General features: G+C 43.0%; 1 protein-coding gene across 6 annotated transcripts in view; it reads right to left on the bottom strand.

Moving 5' to 3' along the window:
- Nucleotides 1-4,742: 4,742 nt before the first annotated feature.
- Nucleotides 4,743-25,884, bottom strand: part of FAM107B (family with sequence similarity 107 member B) — an 86,881-nt gene continuing 65,739 nt past the window's right edge. For 4 of the 6 annotated variants that reach the window (XM_031652483.1, XM_017962556.3, XM_021943075.2 and 1 more), the window contains exons 2-4: nucleotides 16,896-17,079; nucleotides 8,095-8,245; nucleotides 4,743-7,517 (exon numbers count right to left, since the gene is read on the bottom strand). In XM_031652483.1, coding sequence (XP_031508343.1) covers nucleotides 7,401-7,517; nucleotides 8,095-8,245; nucleotides 16,896-17,023 — 396 coding nt within the window. In that variant the 5' untranslated portion in view covers nucleotides 17,024-17,079 and the 3' untranslated portion in view covers nucleotides 4,743-7,400. Of the gene's footprint in view, nucleotides 7,518-8,094; nucleotides 8,246-16,895; nucleotides 17,080-19,139; nucleotides 21,387-25,068; nucleotides 25,090-25,884 lie in introns of those variants that run through there. The other 2 variants (XM_031652482.1, XM_009214014.4) reach the window with 2 other exon arrangements.

Raw genomic sequence — 25,884 nt, 5'->3', positions numbered from 1 at the left:
AATGTTATGCTTAGGAAAGCCTCCTCCAACCCTAGGATTATAGAAATATTCCCTTATATCTTCTTCTAATAATTCTACAGTTTTATTTTTATGCTGAACACTAATAAATTTGGAAATTATTCTTACATAGAGGAATATATATTTGTTTGGTTCCAATTGCCCCAAAACTTTTCACTGAATTGTTTATCCTTTCCTAACTGATCTGAAATAAAATAAAATCCCACCTCAATCATTGTAAATTTTGACATGCAAATCAGTAATTTTCTGGACTTTATATGCCACTCCATTCATCAGTTTGTCTTCTTTGAGCCAATATTGAACCAGTTAAATTACTATTGCTTGAAGGTGTGTTTTGGTATCTGGTCTGGTAAATCCCCATTCATAACTCTTATCTGTAAAGAAAATATCTCAACTAATCTTTGCAAGTGTAATGAAAATATTTCTGGATTAACAAGATCTTGTAAGAAAAATAAGGTAGAACCACATAAAGGGTCGAAATGGAAAAACAAGGATAATTTCACATTCTTTAGCTCTGTCATTACTACCAGTGCAAGGACACTTTTGTCCACTAGCAGTTTCTATTCTTCATCAAAAAAGAAACCAGGGCTCATGCCTGTAATCCCAACACTTTGGGAGGCCGAGGCGGGTGGATCACAAGGTCAGGAGATCGAGACCATCCTGGCTAACACAGTGAAACCTTGTCTCTACTAAAAATACAAAAAATTAGCTGGGCGTGGTGACAGGTGCCTGTAATCCCAGCTACTCAGGAGGCTGACGCGGGAGAATGGCGTGAACCCGGGAGGCGGAGCTTGCAGTGAGCCGAGATCACGCCACTATACTCCAGCCTGGGTGACAGAACGAGACTCCGTCTCAAAAAAAAAAAAAAAAAAGAAAAGAAAAGAAAAAAAAAGAAACCAGGACTCCTTGAAAGGCACAGTCCTATGTCTTGCCTCAAAAAAAAAAAAAAACCAAAAAACAAAAAAACAAAACAACAAAAAAATTAGGATGGCCCCAAACATCCTATTGTTGTAACAAAGTAAGGATGCTGCCATAACTGTCAAAAGCAATATTTTATTTTTTAAAAAACCAAAACCCCACAAAAACAAAAGAATAAGCGTGAAGGACTTCTACCAGCCAAGCTGTAATATTCTGAGTGTTCAAAAAAGGAGATGAAAATTATAAGGTGAGTCTATAAAGGGACACACCTTCATAGAGATTCGAAGAGAAAAAGGAGTTGTAATACAAAATTAAGATGATTATAGGATATGGCTAAGGGACTATTCATATATGTATGGACATTTTGTTTGTTGTGTGAAGAATAACACATTTTCATAAACCATAGACATGTGTTTGTTTCTAGCTATCCTCACAGGAATAAAGAAAATCATAAGATAAACTAGAAAACATACTACAAAAAGACAAAAGAAGCCAGGCACAGTTGTGCATACCTGTCATCCCAGCATTTGGGAGGCTGAGGAAGGAGGATCACTTGAGGCCAGGAGTTCAAGACCAGCCTGAGCTGTAACAGAGTGAGACCCTGTCTCTACAAAAAAACTAAAAAAAAAAAAAAATCAGCCAGGCATGGTGGCACATGCCTGTAGTCCCAGCTATTTGGGAGGCTGAGGTGGAAGGATTGCTTGAGCCAGGGAGGTCAAGGCTGCAGTGAGCCAAGATCGCGTCACTGCGGTCCAGCCTGCATGACAGAATTCTGAGACTCTGTCTCAAAAAAATAAAATCGTCATCAGTGATCACATATAATAAATAGAAATAAAAGAGTCCACTTAATCATATATGATCACAAACAGAAGAGGATCCAGCAGTTGTGTCAAAGATAATAAATAGCCAAATATCCCAGGGACAAGCGTTCACCACACAGACTTGATGATTCTTACTAGACAAAATCTTGAAATGATCCTAGTTATATGAGATACTCATAAGGCATATGTAAGTTTTCAATTACACTAATGGACAAGATCAATAGATCGTAAAGGCAAGACAATGAGTAAGTCAGGCTGACTATGCAACATGAAAGCATCCATTTCTGGGAAGGACACCAAGTTTCCAAAATGAAAGAAGAAATGGCAAGATATTAAAAATTCCAAGACAAAGCAAGGAAGAATTAATTATAACAAAGGACTTCGTCCAGGGCCCGTGGTCCATGACTGCAGCAGCTTGGACTGTGCTGCCAGGCCCTCTGTCCTAAGAATCAGTCAAGAACCCAGATCTTGTTCCTTCAATTAGCCTGAGGGGGTAGTTCTTTCCTTTTAATCTTGGTAAAATTACTGCAAGCCCAGAAAGGAGAGTATAACTGAATATCTAGGAGAATATGAAAATAAATACGGTCATAGTAGTAGGAAAGTGTTTTTAAAAGTAGAAAACTAATGGACAAATGGCCAGGCACGGTGGCTTATGCCTGTGATCCCAGCACTTCGGGAGGCCAAGGTAGGAGGATCACTTGAGGCTAGGAGTTCCAGACCAGTCTGGGCAACATAGGGAAACCTTGTCTCTACAAGAAAATAATTAGCAGGCATGGTGGCATGCACCTGTAGTTCCAGCTACTTAGAAGGCTGAGGCGAGAGGAGAGCTTGACCCAGGCAGTCAAGGCTGCAGTGAGCTATGATCGCACCATTGCACTCCAGCCTGGGTAACAGAGACTCTATCTCAAAAACAGTAATAATGGACATAAAGCTTGATTTTTTAAAATGGGTATATGTAAGCTATTTTTAAAATGTGCTAACCACTGTGTTCAAGTATAGTTGATATATTAAGGAGTTTACAAGGTTTTAAACAATCATGTATACTCGATCTATAGCTGCACTTTAGGCTGTTTGAGGCGATTTAATTAATTTAATTCACAATACATGTTTACATGCTCAAGAAAAATTGCTGTTTGTTTTCTTTCTCCCTTCCTTCCTAATTCAGTCAAAAAGCCACTAGGCAGTGCCTGGGAGGTGAAAGCAGCTGAAGAAGGTCAGGACATTGAGAGAATAAATAAATGAGTGGAGGACAGTGGAAGCCAGGATTGTCACTGTCGGAGGAGGGAGTGACAAATTCGGAAAGGGAGAAAAGAACATGCCACCAGGTTGGGATTGGAGGTATCAATGTGACCTCATGATTTTTTTTTTTTTTTTTGAGATGGAGTCTCACTCTGTCCAGCCCAGGCTGGAGCACAGTGGTGTGATCTCGGCTCACCACAATCTCTGCCTCCCAGGTTCAAGTGATTCTCCTGCCTCAGCCTCCTGAGTAGCAGGGACTACAGGCATGCACCACCATGCCTGGCTAATTTTTATATTTTTAGTGGAGACGGGGTTTCACCATGTTGGTCAGATTGGTCTTGAACTCCTGACCTCAAGCAATCCACCCTCCTTGGCCTCCCAAAGTGCTGGGATTATAGGCATGAGCCACCATCCCTGGCCCGACCTCATGATATTCTATAAATACAGATATAAAAATAAACATCAATGCAAATGTGTGCATACATATTTACACTTAGACACACAGGCACATATGTAGTTTGAGGGTTTCTAGGAGTAGCGGGACTGCAGTAGCAATGAACACACTTTCAACAAATGAGTGAGTGCCCTTTGTGCCACGGCGAGTGGTAATTACCATCTTGCCAGAAAATCTAGGAGCAAGTGGGAAGACATTCAAAGGATCCCCAACTGATAATCAGACTATGTTTTCTCATGAGACAAAACAAAGTAGAAACTGTGATTGTTAGGCTAGCTCATAAAGATTGTATTTATCCAAAGACCCTGGAAGTAAAATACTTCATTTCTTATACTAGGAAATGTATGCCGGGTAGGACTATTTTAAAACTTCTTTTAGCTGACCTATAGTATTTTAAATCTTACTAAACACTTTAATTGCCCTGTCTTGTTTCAAATCTATTACCACTACTGTAAAACACACACACACACACACACACACACACACACACACACGGGGTGGGGGCGCGGCGGGAGAGAGAGAGAGATTGGGGAAGTGGTCAAATGGATTGACAGCCTTAACATAGTCACCTGGGCAAACTGCCTAGTTATTCCAAGGATGCAGCTACTCCTCAATGATTTTTGGATCTATCTTCTGTACTGGCTTTATAGTTCATGGTACAACCTTAGAGAATAGTAAATTTTTACTCTCCTGAGTAGATACAGTATTTTAAAAGAGTCCAAAGACACTAGAAGTTGGATGATCAAACTGAGTAATTTGTAGTTGAAAAATAAAGGCATACTTATAAAGAGACTTGAACCTCCGAAGTATTTTAACCAGTAGTATAATGCGATCAGGTGTATACCTTTCCAAAGTAACTTCTTTGAGGAATAACATTCATATAGTTGAATAAGCAAAAAAAACAACTCATAATCACACTTCAGACATGCCATATGTACTGGGGTCAAACGCACTAAACAATGGCCCTTCCCAAAACCTGTCTCCCACTGTCCTCCAAGCTATCTAAAATACAGAATACTTTGAGCTGAGGACTGACGGCTGCTGCTGAAGGCCATAGGGTCTACCGCAATGTGTAATTTACAGTGCCATAAATCCCTGAGATGACTCTGTTTGATATGATAAACTGTCAGCTCGACTGCCACAAGGCAATAGGACATAAGTGATTTGGGGGTAAGGTTGTCAATGAGGACCAGTCATCAAAAGGGAGACCCTGGAACCAACTCTCACCTTTGAACTGAACCCAACCCCGTTCTGTTCCAGATGCCCACTTTAAACAGATCAGACAAACATGGTTGCATGGTCCAAGCATGTGGTGATTTTTATTAAGAATAACTTTGGTTCTAAGAATTCCACCCTCAATTCTTTAATACTTTCCGTTAAAAACAATTATACAAGAGCAAATACAAAAAATATTAAATTATGAAAACCAATCCATTAAGGCTCCCTTTATATATATTATATACACTCAAACAAGTCAAGATTTTTCAGAGTAGAAGAATAAAGTCGACTGTTATAGCTTAGAAAGCAACACTGCTACTATGAGACTATAAAACATTGAACTAGTTTAAGAAACCCACGCTGTGGAAAAATGGAGCCATTTTTGTCAAAAAGTGGCTCAAAGCACAAAACTGCTCGGATGTTCAAGAGTCCTAGGGGTTTGGGCTGCATGGTATTAAGGGGAGAGAGGAGACTGACAGTCTGTTTGAATCAGGCTTGTAAGCCCAGGTCATCTGACAACTTCAAAGAGCTTCTCTGCCTATACATTCCACCGTTTAGCATAAAACACCACTTTACGCTATTTACAAGTCTCCTTTTGGCCAGATTTTGTACTACTCATTACAAATAATTCTGCAGATTTGAGTGAGATTAGGAAGGAAATGCTTTCTTAATTAACTTTTTTTTTCCCCCCCCAGTGAAGAATGAATTCTAGTTAAGCTCTAGGAACAGAATTGGGCCTTCTAAAGGAGCCTATCAGGGCCCTTGTGAATACGATCAAGTGGCAGAATTGCTTCGAGAATACAGATTTCAAGATCTGACATCTAGTTAGATAACAAGATAGGAGCCAGTCCCGAATCTTCATTTTGCAAAAAGCATCACTAGTCCACAGACACAAAGAAAGAATTCCAGTCAATGTGCAATCAGAAATGGGCTTTTCCAGATCATCAGTCACCACACTTTCTTCTCTCAAAAGGAAGAACGATGGAAAAAAATAGTTACCATTCCATTCTTCAAAACCAAATTACTATAGAGCAACAATTCTTCTTAAGCATTTCTCATTTTATTCAAATAATACTTGCTGATGAGATAGATAATCCATTTCAGGTATAATCAACTAACATGTTTCTCTAACTAGCAGTATATTATCATTGCATTTACTTTTGTTCCCATTCAGATTGAATATGGGCCTAATTGTCAACTGCTAACACTAAAGCATTCCCATAGAAAGCTAATTTCTACTATGCTAATTAAGGATTCAAAAGCTCTGGATCCAGCTTTCTATGAGTCTTCAAAGAAAGTATGAGAAGTCTCTACAATGCAGAAATGACTGGCTGAACTGTCTCTATGGAGAGCATACTAAATCCTCAAAAATTCTTCCATATCACCCAGGCAAAAGGTACCGATGCCCACACCAGCAGCTTAAAACTCATTTTGCATGAGAATGCTGCTGCTGTCTATAACTCGGCCGCTCTCTGAGGAGCGTGGTGCTAGCTAGAATGAGGGCACTCAGCAGCCGCTCCCTTCCTGTCAGCTGTTCCTGAGAGATGCAATATAGTAGTCATCGACATCATCCTTATCAACAGCATCATCACTCAAACAGTGGTGAAAGTCTTTCTTCACAAGAAAAAACAAAGATAAAGAAATATATGAGCATTAATCAGAAATTTTCAAAGCTTGGATTCTAATGACACTCATTATCATTAGACATTCAAATGCTATACATCTCATGAAGCCTCCTTAAGAGCAATCTACACTGATTTCACATTAGAATGCCTAGTGAAATCCTCACTGCCCAGCTGGTCATGGGAACCTTCCCCACACTCCTCTTGGAGAAATGAAAAGATGTGCGGGCTTCTACTTGTGATACTGAAGCTGGGTTATATGGACTAGTTCCACTCTCTAAAGGACTGGAAGGTTATTCCATCTAAAAGAACTAGATCAGCAAGACATTTAAAAACAAAACTGAACAAAAATCTTCCTAATAATCAAAGCAATTAACGAACGGACAGGATGTACCTTCTTGGAACTGGAATGTCACTATGTAGCCTACTATTATTACACAGAGAACCAAAAGGAATGAAAATAAAATCAAGATGGGTGTTTACAGGCTTTTAAACCTTCTCACCCTATTTCTAAATTTAGTGCCAACAAGGGTGGTGGCTGTGCTCGACATTCACGTTCCTTCTCTGGTGTTAACTGCAACATGGGTGAAAGTATAAATTAAACAAGAAAATTCTGGGTCCTCAAAATAAAATTTACAGTGGGTGAACAGATTAAATGCACTTCTATGTGATCTCAATTATCTAACAGATAACAAAAAGAGGAATTAAAAGTATTATTTTTTTTAGCTTTTAAAAGAAGAAAGGCTCTGGGTCCCACTAAACTTGGAATGGAAGAAAAACCAAGTCGTGCAACTCTCAAGAACTGATTCCAGTGTCCTCTTCCTTTTTCCTGTTCTCACTTTTCTGCTTGTTGGTTCTGTTAAAGTCTCTGAACACAGGTCCATCATTCCAACTTATGTGCGGGGCACTGCCCTTCATTTGGCGAATAGGAACTGCAACCGTCACAGGCAAGGCATCCACCCAGATCGCAGGAAAATCACACCAAATCCTACTGCAAGTCAAAATTCTCTGCTGGCTGGAACATTCTCCAGGGGCTTGTGCCCTGAGATTGAGGAGGCAGCCACAGACAGCTCTGTGGGGTGACACACGAGGTCTTGCTGCAGCCTCGGCCTAGGACTCCTGGGCTTGGGCGACTTCTTGGCCTGTTCTCCTGAGATTGCCTTTCACCTTCACGAACTCGGGGGCATTTTCTTGCTCTTCTTGCAATTTCTGCTTCTCAAGTTCAAGCTAAATGACATTCAGAAAAGGGAAAATTATTTACAAACCAAGCAGCCTTTCAAAATACTCCTCTCTCTTTGCAAAGTCCCTGACAACTTTACTTCCCCATGGAAGGAAGTCTCTCCTGGTGCCCCACTTTTCAAAAAATGGATGGATGGAGTCTGGGTAACTGTGCACAGAAACAGAAGCTACTTGGTTGTCACTGCAAATAGGACCACGAGATGACAAGAAATGAAAAGACAGGGCTAAGGAAACACATCCTAAGGTCAGCGCGCAGCTGCTCTGGAGTCTTCGTGAGGGTGAATTTCACTAAATGACCCCAGCACCCTGTGTGAATTCAGTGCCATGTCCCTGTTTTGCTTTTGCCTCTGGAATCTGTTTGAGGTCCTCAGTAGGATTCTTGTCCCCGCCTTGAACATATCTGACCCCATTTGCTGACATTTGTCTCCAATATTTCTTTCATAGTATAAATGTATACACTGACATGTCTGGTAAATCCTGCCTGCTCCAGCACTCCAACATTCCTCAAGATAAAAAAAAAAAAAAAAAAAAAAAAGAAAGACAGCTTCCAGTCAATCCCCCTTACCTGCTCCAGCTTCTGCTGCCGTTTTAATAGCTCTATTTCCAAGTCAGATTTCTTCTTCTGTGCTTCTTCTTCCTTCTGCTTTATTACTTGGTCTCGTTTTCTTTTTTCCATCACCTTCTGCAATTCTGGTTTGTTCTGAGGAGCAAGACCCCTGCAAAAAAAGTATTAATAAAAATTTTAAAAAAGTTCATCTAATGGCTACATCGTTTTATGAACAGAAATATAACTTACAATATCAACCATGGAAAAGAGGTCTACAGAATTAGCATGATACCTACTAAGCTACAATAGGCAACATGGTGATCTAAGAAATTCACCAGCATGAAAGAAAGGCAACAGGAGATCTCCAGAGAGTACATAAAATCCATTCATTCAATAAAAATGTATTGGCCACCTGCCGTGTGCAAGACGGTAGGCTACGCAAAGAAGGGCAGTGAGGGTGGGGGTGCTCGTACAATGACTGTGATGGGTGCCCATGACGGAGACGGAGATGCTCAGGAAATCAGGGGGCTCTGCACGGAGAGAAGGCTTCCCAAAACCTAGCCCCTGATTTTTTTTTTTTTTTTTTTTCCTGAGACAGAGTCTTGCTCTGTCGCCCAGGCTGGAGTGCAGTGGCACACGATCTAGGCTCAATGCAACCTCCGCCTCCTAGGTTCAAGCAATTCTCCTGTCTCAGCTTCTGGAGTAGCTGGGATTACAGGTGTGCACCATCACGCCCAGCTAACTTTTGTATTTTTAGTAGAGACGGGGTTTCACCATGTTGGTCAGGTTGGTCTCGAACTCCTGACCTCGGGATCCATTCACCTTGGCCTCCCAACGTGCTGGGATTACAGGCGTGAGCCACCGTGCCTGGCCTCTGGCCCCTGATCTTATGCACTAAATGCAGCCTCAAGACCAGCTAGCACAGAAATTTAGACAGTAAAATGGCCCTCGAAACCTTCCCACTCTCCATTTTTCAGATCTGAAAGGGGGTTCTTGTACATCTAAAGGCACGTCCAAGGTTATATCACTACTGAAGGATATGGCCGTGCAGAATCTTAATCCCCTAACTCTCAGTCCAGTGCTCCTCCACTGAAACCCTTTCAGATGTGTGGCTGATTCTTTACAATGAAAGCAAGTCAGCCTTCAGGGAAGGTCTACATTTCTGAGAGATAAATTAGGCAGCCATCTCTCCAAATGGGGAGAAACAAGCCAAACAGGTCATGAACTAGCCACCCTCCATCTGAAATATTTGAGAGAAGTCAAGGGAAAGACATGTCTTAGCATTTTCTCCGGTGCGATCTCTGTCTAACTGTCAGCTTAAGATTTGCCTTTTCTATTTCCTTAGGATTTCTCCTATGGCTTTCCAGAATGCTGGATCATCCAGCCCACCTTTCTTCTTATTGTCTTCCTTAGTCACTTATCTTAGCCAGTCTCTGCCAACTCATTAAGTAATCTCAACTTGATGTTAAAATTTGCCAAGACAATTTAAAATAAAAATAGGACCAACCACCGAACAGGAAAAGCACTATCAATTTCAGGCAGCACAGGGTGTAGGTAACAGTGCACACACACTCATGCTATGCACACAGGCACGTAGCAGAATAGTAATTCATGCTTTTCTGAACTGTAGGCAACGAACACTGCTGACTCTGTCCTGGACTCCAGGATGGGCCTGAGCACTTCCCACACACCTCCTGGTCTGGCTGCTGGTGACTGCTAATCTGTAGACCAGGGACAAGGTTGTTCTTTAAACAACTCCTATCAACTACCGTGACTCACCAACTAGGACTCATCTGAGCAACTGTTAAATAACAATTTCCAATATATGTGCTCTGACCAGAGAAACTCAACAGCACACTCACCTTGATCCCTTTCAAGTCCACACAATCACATCTGTAAACCAATCCTCAATTGCATACTTCCTCGCTCATCTAGAATTTCTAAAAATTCTGGCATCTCTCCTATGTAGATGCTTTTAAAAATCACAATAAAAACTTAATTCGGCCGGGCGCGGTGGCTCAAGCCTGTAATCCCAGCACTTTGGGAGGCCGAGACGGGCGGATCACGAGGTCAGGAGATCGAGACCATCCTGGCTAACACAGTGAAACCCCATCTCTACTAAAAATACAAAAAATTAGCCGGGCGAGGTGGCGGCGCCTGTAGTCCCAGCTACTCGGGAGGCTGAGGCAGGAGAATGGCGTAAACCCGGGAGGCGGAGCTTGCAGTGAGCCGAGATCGCGCCACTGCACTCCAGCCTGGGCGACAGAGTGAGACTCCGCCTCAAAAAAAAAAAAAAAAAAACAACTTAATTCAAAGTTGTTCTTTAGAGTAAAAATCAGTATATTCCATCTTTTTTTTTTTTTTTCTGAGACAGGGTCTCTCTGTTGCCCAGGCTGGAGTGCAGCAGCATGATCTCAGCTCACTGAAACCTCCGCCTCCTGAGCTCCAGCGATCCTCCCACCTCAGCCTCCTGAGCAGCTGGGGCCACAGGCACATGCCATCACGCCCAGTATTTTTTTGTTTTTTTGTTTTTTTGTTTTTCCTTTTTGAGATGGAGTTTTGCTCCTGTCACCCAGGCTGGAGTGCAATGGCACAATCTCAGCTCACTGCAACCCCCTCTTCCCAGGTTCAAGCGATTCTACTCCCTAAGCCTCCCGAGGAGCTGGGATTACAGGTGCCCACAGCCACGCCCAGATAATTTTTTGTATTTTTGGGAGAGATGGGGTTTCACCACGTTGGCCAGGCTGGTCTCGAACTCCTGAGCTCAAGTCATCTACCTGCCTTGGCCTCCCAAAGTGGTGGGATTACAGGCATAAGCAACCACACCCAGCTAGTATAGTCCATCCTTAATGACAGAGGACACACAGTCAAAATAATATATATCTCCATTTCCCAATTTTTATTAGCAGAACTTTCCGTTAAAAAAAATCTGGCCAAATTTCCAGTGAAACAAAAGAGGCAGGTGACTTTTGTGCTTTAATTATGGTTTGCTTCATACTTATCAAGACTGAACAACAGGGTAAAAAATATGGACAGATTAAATCTTTAATCAGCACAATATAAGTTGCTTAAGAGTACTCTGTTCAAAATAAAGGTGTGATTAACCACAGGAAAAGCTGTTTTTAAGTAATCTGAATAAAGATTTACTCAGTTTCATGACTACTAAAAAGTCTTGATATAACACTATAGACAGAATTAAGGGATTTAAATTTTAGGATTAAGAATTTAGCTATCTGAATAATTTAAATTTCAAACATTTTTCTTTCCCTACATTTCACTGGCAAAATGAACTTCAACTATCATTAAATTCTCCTGGATTATGCAAAAGCTGCTGAACATTTGATGTATGACACAATTGGCTGACACTCTATTGCAACCTATGAATGGATTTAACTATTACACAGTATTCATTTGCCTTTCAAAGCTTTTACACAATAGTGACAGTAAGATAAAATATGTAGTAACAAAAAATTCAGGAAAATGGTGCTTATATGATAAATATTCTCTACTTACAGCAGTCAAGAAGTCATACAAATTTAGTTAAAATTTTATCACAGTGGATTACTTAACTTTCTGTGCTGAATGGAAAAAGTCAAGCATTGCCCATATAAGTCTCTAAGTCTAAATGGAGCAGAGATAGTGCTGACAGACAGAAATGAGTTTCTCCAACTTTCATAGTTAACTACAATACCATCCCTGGCATTAGAATAGTTGGTTCTCTTTAATCAATTCTGACATATACAGCTAACAAGTACTTTCAACCCCTTTATGACAGTATCACCCAAAAGCAACAGTAATTTCCAAGTTGGCTTCTTGGTCAGGTAGCTACCTGCGACTACTAAAGTGGGCAAAGCCAATTTTAAAAATTATAAAATTAGTAAGTGCTCTTTGCAGAAAAAGAAAGGTAATATACCCATATGTTAAATAAAAAAGCAAAAGCACATCCAAACCCTCTCCTTTAAACAAATCAGAGGAGCTCCACTCCACTGCAAATGTTCTGTGTGAACAGTGGCCCCAAAATTATACAAAGTAGAGGCCCTGTACCCATCAACCCCTACCCATTCCTGCATCCAGAAAGAACTGTTACCGACAGTTTGGTCTATGTTCCTCCACACTTTCTACACCCATATAAACATGCCACAATTCTGCCACATCCCTATTGACAGACATCTATTTGGTTTCCAATTGTTCACCATTAAAAACAACGAGGCACTGAGCCTCTGTGGACATTTATAGCTGCAAGCTTCTACAAGTAGTTCTGTTGGCTAGATTCATAGAAGCGGAATTGCTGGCTAAGCACCTGCACACTGCATATTTTGATGAGCACTGCCAAAGTGCCCTACAAAAAGGCTGCAATGATTTATATTCCCACCACCAGAGTATGAAACAACTTTGAAAGGTACATTTCACATAAACCACTAAATACATTCAAGGGCAGATAGGGCGAGTCCACATTCATTCCACATCTACCTGAACTATGTACCTATGTATTAATAACTGAAGTCATTCCGTTACCTGGGAGAGCATTCAGCCAGAGGAAAGGTCTGGGGCTCAGACCATCACAGAACAATGCCTGCCCACTTAGCCAAACATCTCCTGGCCTCATTATTTTTCTTGGGGTACAGGGAAAAGCTGACTTGAATTTCAGCCCTTGTTCTTTTTTTTCGAGGGGGCAGACTCTCGCTCTGTTGCCCATGCTGGAGTGTAGTGACATGACCTCGGCTCACTGCAACCTCTGCTTTCTGGGTTCAAGCTATTCTCCTGCCTCAGCCTCCTGAGTAGCTGGGACTACAGGTGCGTGCCACCACGCCAAGCTAATATTTTTGTATTTTTAGTAGAGATGGGGTTTTGCCACATTGGCCAGGCTGGTCTCAAACTCCTCACCTCAGGTGATCCGCCCACCTGGGCCTCCCAGAGTGCTGGAATTACAGGCGTGAGCCACTGCGCCAGGCCTGAATTTCAGCCCTTGTTCTTTAATCTTGTAATCTTCCGGTTTGGCCTGCCTCATTTACATTTCTGGTTCAGTCATTTTTACCTGCATGGATTCGAACACAAATACTTGTATCCTTTATCTCTAGAACTGCCCCTGTCTTTTTCCATGCTGTACAGCAGCAAGTATTTATTGAGGAACTATTCATCTAGAAAAGCATGCCAAAAGAATGTCAGCTAAAAACCAGGAACGAGAAGCCACTGACTTCCAAATATACAAGCCAAAGAACCAATTTTAGGGATATGTTTAAGTAACTGACCTATTTATTCCAAAAAGTAATTTTTGTAGAGTATAGAATTTCTCTCTCTAAATAGTATCAGAAATATTCTTAATTTTTCTTTTTTTTTTTTTTTTTTTAAAGACAGAGTCTTGCTCTGTTGCCCAGGCTGGAGTGCAGTGGCACCATCTCGGCTCACTGCAAGCTCCGCCTCCCGGGTTCATGCCATTCTCCTGCCTCAGCCTCCCGAGTAGCTGGGACTACAGGCGCCCGCCACCACGTCCGGCTAATCTTTTGTATTTTTTAGTAGAGATGGGGTTTCACTGTGTTAGCCAAGATAGTCTTGATCTCCTGACCTCGTGATCCGCTCACTTCGCCCTCCCAAAGTGCTGGGATTACAGGCGTGAGCCACCGTGCCTGGCCCTTCTTAATTGTTTTTTTAAGGATCCCTTTAATAGTGATCTTTTAACAAAAAAAAAAAAAAAAAAAAGCCTTTTGAAAGCTGCCTTTTTATACCACTGAGAACACCTATGGAAACTGAGAACTTGATGCAGGGTTTTAACAGTCAGACCTAGAGGCTTCAAGACTTTAACCTGAAACTAAGCTGGGTCCTAAAGACGGTAAATAGAAGAGTAGGATTATACACTAGAAAGAGCATAGGTTTCACAGTTAGAAGACCTGTGGGTGCTTGTTCTCTAAAGCAGGGACTTGGCCTTTAACATATAATCTCTAAAATGTAACTGGAAAAACTGTCTGAATTGCTATGGAGCTTTGAGCTAAATTTGTAGCTATGCGTAGCAAAGGTATAGTCTCCACATAAACTTGTTTTTATTTCCAAACACTATTTCAAAAAACTATTATGTGATCTTGAGATGATTCCTTAAACCAGTTACCCTGAGATTACTCACATGAGTGAGGGTAATCTGAAGATAACGCACACTGGGTTATTAGAAAGAGCACCGGATGAGACAAAATGTAGGAAGACTTGTTATAAACTGCAGAAAAGCAAACAGATTTTCATTACAACACCATGCAATAATTAAGACTGGTTATTCCTTAACCAAACATACATCGTATTGATGGGACGTATCCTATAGTTCGGCACTAAAATTTAGAAATAAAAACCCCAGTCTCTAAAAAGTATACAAAATAAAAGATGAATAAAAGGAAAGAAATGAGAAATTCTCAGTCTAAAACCAGTGTTCTAACAAGTTTGCTATGACCTTGAAAACTCTTAAGAGATAAGATGACATACATTCATTTGATTTTGAAGTCTGTCTTTTCTTTTTCTTTTTCTTCTTCTTTTTTTAATATATTTCCAACCAGATCAAAATCCGTCAAAGAAATGGGAGAAAAAGCAATAGGAAATTCCAGATGTTGCCACATAGGAAGTGGAAGATAGATGTGACTAAGTGATCACTTACTAAGTTAAGCATTTTCATACAAGCTATTCTTTAAGTTTTTTTGTTTGTTTGTTTTTAGAGACAGAGTCTTGCTCTGTCACCCAGGCTGGAATGCAGTGGCACAATTTTGGCTCACTGCAACCTCCACCTCCCCATGTTCAAACAATTCTCCTGCCTCAGCCTCTTGAGTAGTTGGGATTGCAGGCATGTGGCACCATGCCCGGCTAATTTTTGTATTTTTACTAGAGACAGGGTTTCACCAGATTGGCCAGGCTGGTCTTGAACTCCTGACCTCAGGGGATCCACCCACCTTGGCTTCCCAAAGTGGTGGGATTACAGGCGTGAGCCACGGTGCCCAGCCTACTTTAATTTTTATAAGAAACACATTATTATCTTCCACTTTACAGATGAAGAAACAGATCTCAAGAGGAGATACCTTGGCCAAGATCATAAGATAGGTAAAGTGAAGTCCTACCATTTCTCTCTGACCTCGAAGCCCACGTCCTCTCTACACCATAGTACTTTAGGGAAACCCAGCATTGTCTCAGATCAGTTGAGTTGGGCAAACAAGGAGAAGAAAGAACAGGCCAAAGACAGCATGGAAGAAGCTCTGTCTCTAAAAAACGTGGAAATAGACTCAACTGCACAAATCTGTAGGTTTTACAGCAATATGACCCAAACTACTAAATACATTTCTGCAGAATAATTTACAGCCTATAATTTAGAGAACACTTACTCTGCAAATGTTTGTTTTACTCTGACCTTTATTCTGAGTTGGAGCCCTTTCATAGGTTTTTCTAGAAGAAAAAGTTTGAGCTAAAATGTTTCTTAGAGAACAGCTAAGTCCCCTACCTTACACTTTATAGATAAGGGAACTGAGGCCAAACAGGTGAAGATAATCTGAAAATCTATGAGTGACAACTGCTATTCTGTTTCAGAGCCTACTAAACTGACGATCTTTCCACCAAAATGAAGACATGATTTCCCAGGCAGGACAGGATGGCTTCCAAATTCTGTGGTCTATTTTAGGAACTTGATAGTCTCATTTTGCTTTGGCTGTAATAATACCAAATTCATATCTTCTTCCTTCTATTGTGTGACAAAGGCAGATGGAAGCTAAAATCTTCTTTGCATTCAATTTAATATACATTAATCCAACAGCTTCCTAGTAATAATGCTGGGGATAAAACTGGAGTAAGCCACATTCCCACACTCTAGAGGGAGAAATGTTATTTACAAATACTTCCTGGGATAGATAGGAGTCATTAGTTCTACTGGAGTGTAGTCAGGAAAGAGAATTGCCACAAAAATGCCCCCTTTATCCTCTTTAAAACATTTTTTTAACTAGGCCTCCCTGCAATAAATTACCCTAATGCTAAACTTGATCTGCGTTATCTTTCAGTTCAATGGGAGACCTTTCACCAGGGTTTAGCAAAGAGTGGGCAAATGAGCCATCTATAGTCCTACGAGATCTGAAAATAATCCTAAATGAAGCTTCCTAGTTCTTAAACTGAAAAAGTGGCCTTGCATCCTCAGTTCTCCTAGTCTCCTATCCCGCCCAAATTACTTAAAAAGCAGAGTACACCAGCCCAACATCCAAAATGATTTATGGCACAGATGGAGCTTGCAAAGTAGATAGAAGGTAAATGTTTTCCTGTCCTCCAAAATAATAATAAAGACTATGATAATAATCATTTAAAATGCTACTCAAAAACAAACCAAAACATGAGTGTCCTATCTACTAAGTCTAATATGGTTCTAGAGACTTCTCCCTGCTACTGACAAATGCTGGAGTAGGCAGTAATTACCTGATTCCTACACCTCCCTCAGTGTAAGGAGAAAATTCAGAGAGTTTAAATTTAAAAATGTATTTCTCTTCTACTTAGGACATTCTCTTCTATCCCTAATCCAGCCTCTTCCATCCAAATTTGGAAACAGGCATCCATTTCAGAAGGGAACCCGGGACTGCAGGAGTCTGGAAGCACTGCCGGCCACCGCAGTCACAGCCACCTGCAGGGGACCTGCCTCATGGAGGGATAACCCGGTTCTAGGATGTGAGAAGGAGTAAGAAAGCCTTAACACAGGGCAAGAAATCAAAGAATCTTTGAAGCCTCTGTAAATACAATTAAAATTAAATATCATTATCTTAAAAGTCCTCTTAAAAAAAAAAAAAAAAAAAAAAAAAACTATGCTCAAGAAACCATTTTACCTTTTTTGATTCATAAGAAGTTCTCTGTGAAGATCTTGATGGTTCCGGGAGGTTTTGACAGGATTGATCAGTTTCTGAGGCCTAATGAGTTCAGGATTGTCATCTTCTATGTAGTCTGGCTCGGCCATGATGCTTCTTGTAATGAGATATGAGTCCTTAGGGTCGATAACCTCAGGTGGGCCGTCTGAAAGAGAAAGATGAGAAATACTCATTTGCAGTTTTTGCCAAGGCTTCTCCCACACATGCAGAGGCCCACAGAGCTGTGCTCAGTATGCTAACACATGCCATCCTCCTGGGTCCACTCTGAGGTATCACTGATATATCTTCTAAAGTGCTTGGAATGTAACTGGGGTGGGGCAGGGAAGAGAATGGTGGCCTGGTCTTGTCTTGCCCATGACTAAGGCCAGGGAGCCCTGTGGCCTGACTTCTATCACTGCCACTGCCACACCTTGAGTTCCAGTCACAAAGGATGCTTCCTGCCACCCTGTCTCCGTATACACTTCAGAACAAGCACTTGAGTATGTCAGAAAAAAGAAAGTTCAAATGAAAATTCGAACACTGGCCCACGAGGGCTGCAGTCGGACACATGTGTCAGGAAAGCAGGGCCTACAAACTAAAGCTGGCCTCTTGCCTGTTGAACTGGAGTTTGTTAAATATTTCGCTGACGGTTATTGGTTATAAACCTGTTTATCAAACACAGAACAAAGACAGGATGGAATCAGTCACCCTCCACCAGATTCTAAGATGCCTAACCTTTCTCCTAGCCACTCAGCTGCATATTTACCTTATCTTATACACAGCATCACTGAGGCCAATCACACAGGACTGAAACTGCTGTTTCACTGCCTGCTTCTCCCACCTCTGTGCCACATGTATTCCCCTGTTACAAAATACAAGGCCAGGAAAGGTAGCTCATGGCTGTAATCCCAGCACTTTGGGAGGCTGATGTGGGAGGATCCCTGAGGCCAGGAGCTCAAGACCAGCCTGGGCAATACAGCAAGATCCCATATGTTTAAAAAAAGTTTTAAATGCCCTGGGCATAGTGGTACATGCCTGCAGTCTCAGCTCCTCAAGGGGCTGAGGTGGGAGGATCACTTGGACCTAAGAGTTGAGAGGCTGCAGTGGGCTATGATTGCACCACTGCACTCCAGCCTGGGTGACAGAGCAAGAGCAAGACCTCATATCTCTAAAAGAAAAAAAAAAAAAAAAAGAGGCTGGGCACAGTGGCTCATGTCTGTAACCCCAGCACTTTGGGAGGCTAAGGTGGGTGGATCACTTGAGGCCGGGGGTTTGAGACCAGCCTGGCCAATATGGTGAAACCTTATCTCTACTAAAAATACAAAAATTAGCCAGGCGTGGTGGTGCACACGGGTAGTCCCAGCTACTTGGGAGGCTGAAGCAGGAGAATCGCTTGAACCTGGAGGCAGAGGTTGCAGTGAGCCGAGATCACGCCATTGCACTCCAGCCTGGGTGACACATCGAGACTGTCTCAAACCAAACAAAACAGAAAAGGAAAGGGAATGAAATGTATATATACAGCCCCTCACATAACTTACTTTGGGACCCATTCTCCGTCTACACTGAGTCTGTGTTCCCAGGCTTACGTAAGTCCTCAAACCTGGCTCTGAATAAATCTAACTGCGATTTCTCTAAGTTTTAGTGCTTGTTGTTTCACTTGCTGGTCAATACGCACCAGACCCAGGTCCTTTATTGCTAATCCTTCAGCCTCAGCAAATCAATCTACACTACAAACATATCAATGCGGACCCTGCACCAGTGGAAGAGGCTTCCAGGGCTCAGCACGGTGCTCGCTGGCCTGTGACACTGGTCACTGTCTCCTTCCTTAAGCACCTTGTGGGCTTCATCCTGCTCGTATCCTTCCAGGCCCTTCCTCAAATGTCACCTTCTCAGAGAGGCCTGACTTCCTAGCCGCCCTGCTGAAAAGTATGACCCGGCCCCCAGCACCTCCCATGTTATGTTCCGTCCACCAAACCACAGCAACATCTTTACAAAGTGAATGTGAAAATAAAGAGAATGAAAATCCAAAGGCGAAGTCAACTGAAAAATCATGTAGCTGCAACGTTTGTTTAAATATCTTAAATATCACCGCATGATTAAGGCTCAAAATTATCAACCAATAAGGCATATATAATAAATTACACCAAGCATTCCTCAGACACTATCTGCATTGATATTTTAACAACAAGAACGCCTGCAACCCGAACTGAATTGAGAATTACAAACCTCGCAGAGGGTGACTCAGGGAACCCATCACAGCCAGCCTGATTTCAACACACTGTCCCATGGAAAAACGTGCTCCTCGGCGAAATCCTAAATGCACTACATACACCTCTGTGCAGCCACAAGTGTCTGAAAAAATCAACTGCAGTTTGATTCTAGTTAATCATAGACAAGAAGGCTACACACTTCCAGAAAAGGCTATCTCTGCCCTTCACCATGGATAATCTCCATGACGCCAAACCCAAACAGACAACCACCTCTGACCTTGACCTCGTTATTACAGTTGGGGAGGAGCTGGAGGGAATGTGACAGAAGAGCCGGCCAGTGATCAGCAGCAGGAAGAGCGCATGCAAAGGCCACAGGGTAGGAGGGTGCCTGGTGGGGGGATGAGAAACAGCAAAGCAGCCAGGGTGGCTGCATGGGAGGGAGGGATGGTGAGGATATAGAGTGTGGGAATTTCAACACCAGTGCTGGCATTCTGGTCCTCACCCTGAGGGCCATGAGGAGCCATTCCCAGTTTCTGAGCAGAGTAATGACAGTATCTGACTCATGAGTTAAAAGATTACTCCGGCTCCTAGGTTTAGAACGGGCTGCAGGCAGGCAGGCAGGGAGTCAGGGCGGCAGCTGCAAGGGTCATCCAGCTGAGAGATGCTTTAGACTCACGCAACAGCAGCACAGGTAGGCGGAGAGCCTGATTCAAGATGTATTTTAAAGGTAAAGTCTCTGGGACTTCCTGAAGGACTGGACACGAGGCGTGAAAAGCACAGAGGAATCAAGGATGACTCGGAAGTTTCTGGCCCGAGCAACCAGAAGGCTTAAGTTGCCATGACAGGAGGCTGAAAGAGCAAGTGGATCTGGGACGTGTCGAGTCTGAGATGTCTGATCGACATGGAAGAGGTGACAGCGAGAGGGCAAGTACAGTCAGCGCTCAAGTCCGGGTGACTTGCTCTCCTTTACCTGACTGACTGGCCCTCTGTGGCCTCAGGCTTTGCCTGCCCTCCACTTTCTATCCCCTCCTCCTCTGTCCCGCGCTCCCACTGCTCCCTCAACTACAGGCAGCACAAGATGCCCACTTCCAGCCTTTCCTGGAGGTCAGCGCTCGGGTGCGAACATGCCGTGGGCCTTGTTGCCAGGAGGGAGGTTGAGCTTCCAGTGTGTAGAAAGAAATGACTTTAGTTCTGAATCTAAGAAACATGCCTTAGCTTGGGACTTTTTTCTGACTTCTCTTTAGACTTAGTTGCTTGGAAGTCTTTCTTCTCCATAGCACCAGTGGGGTGAGGGGCACCCGAGCCTGTCTCCTATTAGAGAGACACAGTCACTGGGAGCTGGTGCAGGAGGGGAGGGCTGTGGTTGACTTTTCAGACACTTGTGGCTGCACAGAGGTGTGTGTAGTGCATTTAGGATTTCAGCCCAGGAGCACGTTTTTCCGTGGGACAGTGTGCTGAAGTATACGTATATGCTGTCAACACAGGGGCAAACATCTTCCTTATTTTTCACTGGTTTGTCCTTCTTCACAACTGGAGCTGGGAAAGGGAGTGCACAGGAGCGTCTCAGTCTGAGTTAAGCATGGAGACCTTAAGCCTTTCCTCAGAACAGGTGGCAGGGTCCCTGCAGCTCCTCATGCACAGGCCACAGTGGGGTCTGGGAAGTGGTCATTTACTAACAAGGGGGTGAACGGGCCGGGAGCAACCCCCTCCTTGAGTCTCTGCATTCAGGGCAGTGGTGCTGGGAGAACCATGTGGGATCTGGGTTCCAGCTGCTTCTCAGTGACACCCCGTCCTGGACCTGTGACTAGCACACGGCAATAACCATCACAATGACCTTCTTCAAAGCTCTCTTCCTTCTGCCAGCCGTCTTGCTCACTGCTACCAACGCTGGAAAATACAACTCTGGTATAAGGGAACTCTTGCATCTCACAAATCCTATCTTCCAATCAAGCTGAAACCAATATTCTTGCTCTGCACATCCTCGCACCCCGCCTTCCTCCACCAGCGTGCTCACAGCAGCACTGCTCCCTCCAAAGGCATGTTGACCCTTTTCCCACTGCAGCCCCGGACCTCCACAGAGCCAAACCCACACATCCGGCAGATCCAAATAAACGCCACATCTGCCCGGACACCTTCCCAAATTCCATGGGATGTTCTTTGTTCTCTCTTCCTAGTATTCATCGACCACCACCTTTGTATTACAGCAACGTGGATATAAATCTTATCCTCTCTTCACTGCAAAGAACATGTCTGGTTTATGTTCCTATTCCTTTGACCCCTTGGACTTGTTCAGTAAGTATTACCTAAATGAAGTAACAAAGGCATGGGCTAACGACAGAGGGTGCCCCTGAGCCATTTGGATTCCACCGCCACAAGGTATAGTGCAGAAAGTGGGGCTGAGCGGCCAGGTACACTTCCTTACTGGGCATCAAGAATCCAGGAGCCTGAGAGTAAAGATGTGGTAGAAATGTCTAGAGGTACAAGTACTTTGCAGGCAAATAGTATTGACATGAAACATCGTTTCTAGAAATAAACACAAAGATAATCTTGTCACAGTCACTTCATTGGTCACGTAACTTACTCAAAGCCATTTTTTTTTTTTTTAATGTATCAAGTCAATTAAGGAAAACCAGGACCAGCTCAGTGAAGGAGAAATAAAACTGGTTTGAGATCCTGGACAAAGTTTAACTTCCCTGACCCCCAGTTCTATGTGTAAAATGAATGTTGTAAAAATTGAGTAAAATGTGTATGCAAGGGCTCTCTCTAATCCCTGGCACAAACATGAGAACTCAACAGAAGCTATTATAACCCCAACTATGTGACGAGCAACATTTCATACTTTATTTAGAGGCCTGGAAATCTCTGTATAGGAAACTCTACTTCTCTGGGCTTCGATTTCTTCAAAAATGTCACTTCAGTTGAATGACCCGCAGACTTTCTCACTGATAACGTTCAATGGTTCTTGAACCCATTCATGCCACTAACATAAGAAGCTTCTGCAAAGTCTAAAAAGGTCTACCACACTGCCAAGGTGCTGCATGAAGTTCTGAATGGCTCCAGTCGTTCAGAGTAGGGCAGGAAACAGGCAGGTCTGATGACAAGGGCCTTTCGTGCTGTTCTGAACGGAGGGGACTCACAGATTTTTAAGCTAATGAATAATAAAAGAGAATTGTATTTCAGACAGATACACTATGCACTGAAAAATGCTGCCTGAAGAGAATTCTACCTTTAATTTCCACTAAGCAACACATGGAAGTCATTATTTGACTCTACTATCCCAGAGAATTGGGAAATCCCATGCTTACAGATGGATTTTGAGTCCTTGCTTTTCATGTTTTTCCCTTTGCAAAGTTCACTCTGGGCCCAGCTCTCTGGCTATCCCGGGTACTTCTGCTGACTGCTTTCCAGAGGTGAATTACCATTCCCTCGGAAAACTTTCACAACTGGGCTGATAAAACGAACGCTGACCGTAGCTGGCTTGCCCCAGCAGACTGCTCTGGCTCCATATCTGCATATTTCTACATCAAACAGATACAATAACTTCAAAACCTAATCCTATAAGATTTAAAAATCAGAACTTAGAGATTATGCTAACTTTCATGTTCACCTAAATATTTAAGACCTAATTCTATCTAGAAGCACTAACACTTGAATCCTTTCTAAAACAATCTCTTGGCACATGGTAATGCGTACAGTTTACAGGTGTCTACTACCAACCAAAACGAAACAAACTTTTGAACTGCCATAACTTCTGGAAAGTTGAAAGTAATTCCAAGGTATTTTTGGAGAATCTGTTTCCTAAGCTGTCTCTAAGATTCTGGCAACCCTCTGGCAATACCCTGAGAAACCCAAGTTACGTAAGGTGGAGGCGGCAAACTCCAGGCCAGGTCAGCCTGAAAACGGAAAGACACGGCTCGGATCCAAAGCCTCCCTCTCAGCACCCACAGTTCCCAGACAGGCAGGAGTCTGAGTTCCAGTAAGAATTTTTACCAAAGTGCGGTTATTTTCATCACAAACTCCTGACTTGCCTGGCCCTAAGGCAAACCTAAAAATTTCCATCTTAGACCAGGGGACAGTGGCATCACCTGGTACTCAAAGGCAACAGACAAATGCCCAGGGGATTTCTGTGGCCACCAACCTGGTGCATCAAGGCTTAGAAACGACGTCCCACCAGAGTCTTATGCGTAAGTGCAGAAATGTTATTGTTTCTTCTCTGCCAAGCCCCACTACAGCTGTAGGACAGTCCCCTGTGGCTTCCCAGGACGGTCATTTAAAACAATGACGAGCTCAACAAATTTGCTGCCAATATGCTGTTGTACAAATGCCAAACAGTGAGGCTCTTGGGAAAGTATCACATTCATTTTCTCATCAGTTTTTTCATCCCCCGAAAATGTATTTTTACAAATAAGGCACATATTTTATATTTAGAAAATGGCAGAGGAGGAGGGAGTGAGAAGAGTACTACGGAAGGCAAGAAATATCCGACAGACATCTGCCTACAGCAAACAGAAGCTGGCCCAAGTGAGGTGGGAACGACCAGTAGGTGGCGACGGCTCCTCAACTAATGAGGTGTCCAGAGGCGGAACGGCAGGTCCGCTTTCCTTAGGACAGCCAGAGTGAGGCAGCCATGCCCGCTCTGCCCTCCTGCACTGTAGTCAAAGCACACCCCAAAAGCAGTTGGCCATTCTGAGAGATGCGGTGAAAGGAATCCATCCAGGAACTGGTGTCCATGTCACCTGGGGGTATATGTAAGCTTCCCCCGTCACTTGGTCCTCATACGGCCCACGAGGTCGGGGTCGTGACTCCCTAGTCTCCAAATGAGGCTGACAGTTTCAAGAGCATGGGTTAGAGTGGGGCTCCCTGCATCTGCATTCCAGCTTCCTCACTTGCTCTAAGTGTGATCTTGGGTAAGGGCCTTCGCCGGTTCAACAACAGCAACAATGAAAAAGGACTGATAGATCTCACAGGGTTGCTATGAAGAGTAAATAAGAAATGCACCCACCGGGCCGCGGTGGCTCACACCTGTAATCCCAGCACTTTGGGAGGCTGAGGCGGGCGGATCATGAGGTCCAGAGATGGAGACTATCCTGGCCAACACGGTGAAACCCTCTACTAAAAATACAAAAATTAGTTGGGTGTGGTGGCGCGTTCCTGTAATACCAGCTACTTGGGAGGCTAAGGCAGGAGAATCACTTCAACCCAGGAGGCGGAGGTTGTAGTGGACTGAGATCGCGCCACTGCACTCCAGCCTAGAGACAGAGTGAGACTTTGCCTCAAAAAAAAAAAAAAAAAAAAAAAAAGAAATGCACCAAACACAATGTCTACAACACAGTAAGACTTCAACGGATGTCACCTGCTATGAGTGCTGTCACTGGCAACGAGTAAGAATAAATTAGTAACAACAACGCTGTCACTTGCTGCCCAAGGCTATCCAGATTTGACCTTGAGTCTGTGTAATTCCAAAAGCAAGCTCTTAGGCACTCCATGGGCTGGGATGACGATGGAGGAACCAGGTTTGAGTTTAACAGAATGATTTCCTGTCTCTCAACAGGACGCTGGAAGCTTTCTAATATCACAGCTTTACGATCCCAAACAGAAAATATCTTGCAATGGATGACATTAAAGTTAGACGGGAGGCAGGAAAGACAAATTTCATTCAAACATATTAATATAAATGTTTTTTATAAGAATGTTTATGGCAGTGCCATTCATAATAGTCCCAAACTGGAGGCAACTCAAATGTCCACTAACAGTAGGATGGGTAAGTAAACAGCGGTGTGCTGATAAAGTGGAATACTACCCAGCAATGAGAATGAACCAACAATTGTGCAAGCAAAGCACAGTTGAATCTCACAAATACAATGTTGAGCAAACAAAGCCAGATGCAGAAGAGTATATACTGCATGCGTCCACGTACATAATGTTCAAAACCAGGCAAAACCAACCTTTGATGTTAGGTGTCAGGATAACGGTTATTTTGGGAGTGAACAGACGGCAGTACAAATGGGGCTTCCAGGGTCTGGAAAAGATTGTTTCTGGGTTATACAGATTCTGGTGACACAGGTGTGTTCCCTCTGAAAATTCGCCCTCAATCAGTACACTTTTTTGGTGCATGCCCCCCTCTGCACGTGTAAGAGCACATGTTCAACAGCTATTAAAATTACTATCCAGAAATCACTTGGTGGCTGCTGCATTACGACAATTCCGTCATTTCATCCATCTTAAACCGTGCACAACCCATGGGAAGTTATACAGCATAATGGAAAAAAGCATCAGGCTTGAAGACCACCCATCTTGAATGAGAATCCCTTGTTAGGTCACTCATCAATTATGTGATTTTATAAAATTATTTAACTTGAGTCTTGATTTCCTCAACTGGAAATCAGAGCTAGTACACTTGCATGTGCAGAGCTGATCTCAGCATTCTCAAAAACTCATGGAAAACATCTACCATCCATAGTACTTGCCCACATGACAGATGCTCAAAACAAAGTGGGCAAACAGTCCCAACAAACTAATTCAATACTCCAACTCTCCGTTAATGTTCCATCAACATGAAAGTGAATGACCATATACCGCAAGTACACTAGTTTAGACAAAGAATAATGACAAACCCAGTCTTGGCCTCTGTTCATTTTTCCAATGTGGACAGGGAAGGATGACAGAGAGGGGACAGGGAGGGAGAAAGTGTTGTGGAAGAAAGACAATCACTGGAGCAGGATCTCACAGAGGCTTGTGCCAAAGTTGGGTAAACCAAGACC

The sequence above is a fragment of the Papio anubis genome, chromosome 11, assembly GCF_008728515.1.
Source record: "Papio anubis isolate 15944 chromosome 11, Panubis1.0, whole genome shotgun sequence".
In the NCBI taxonomy this organism is placed as follows: Eukaryota; Metazoa; Chordata; class Mammalia; order Primates; family Cercopithecidae; genus Papio; species Papio anubis.
Note: the sequence above shows the minus strand (reverse complement) of the source record. Positions and strands in the feature narration are given on the sequence as shown.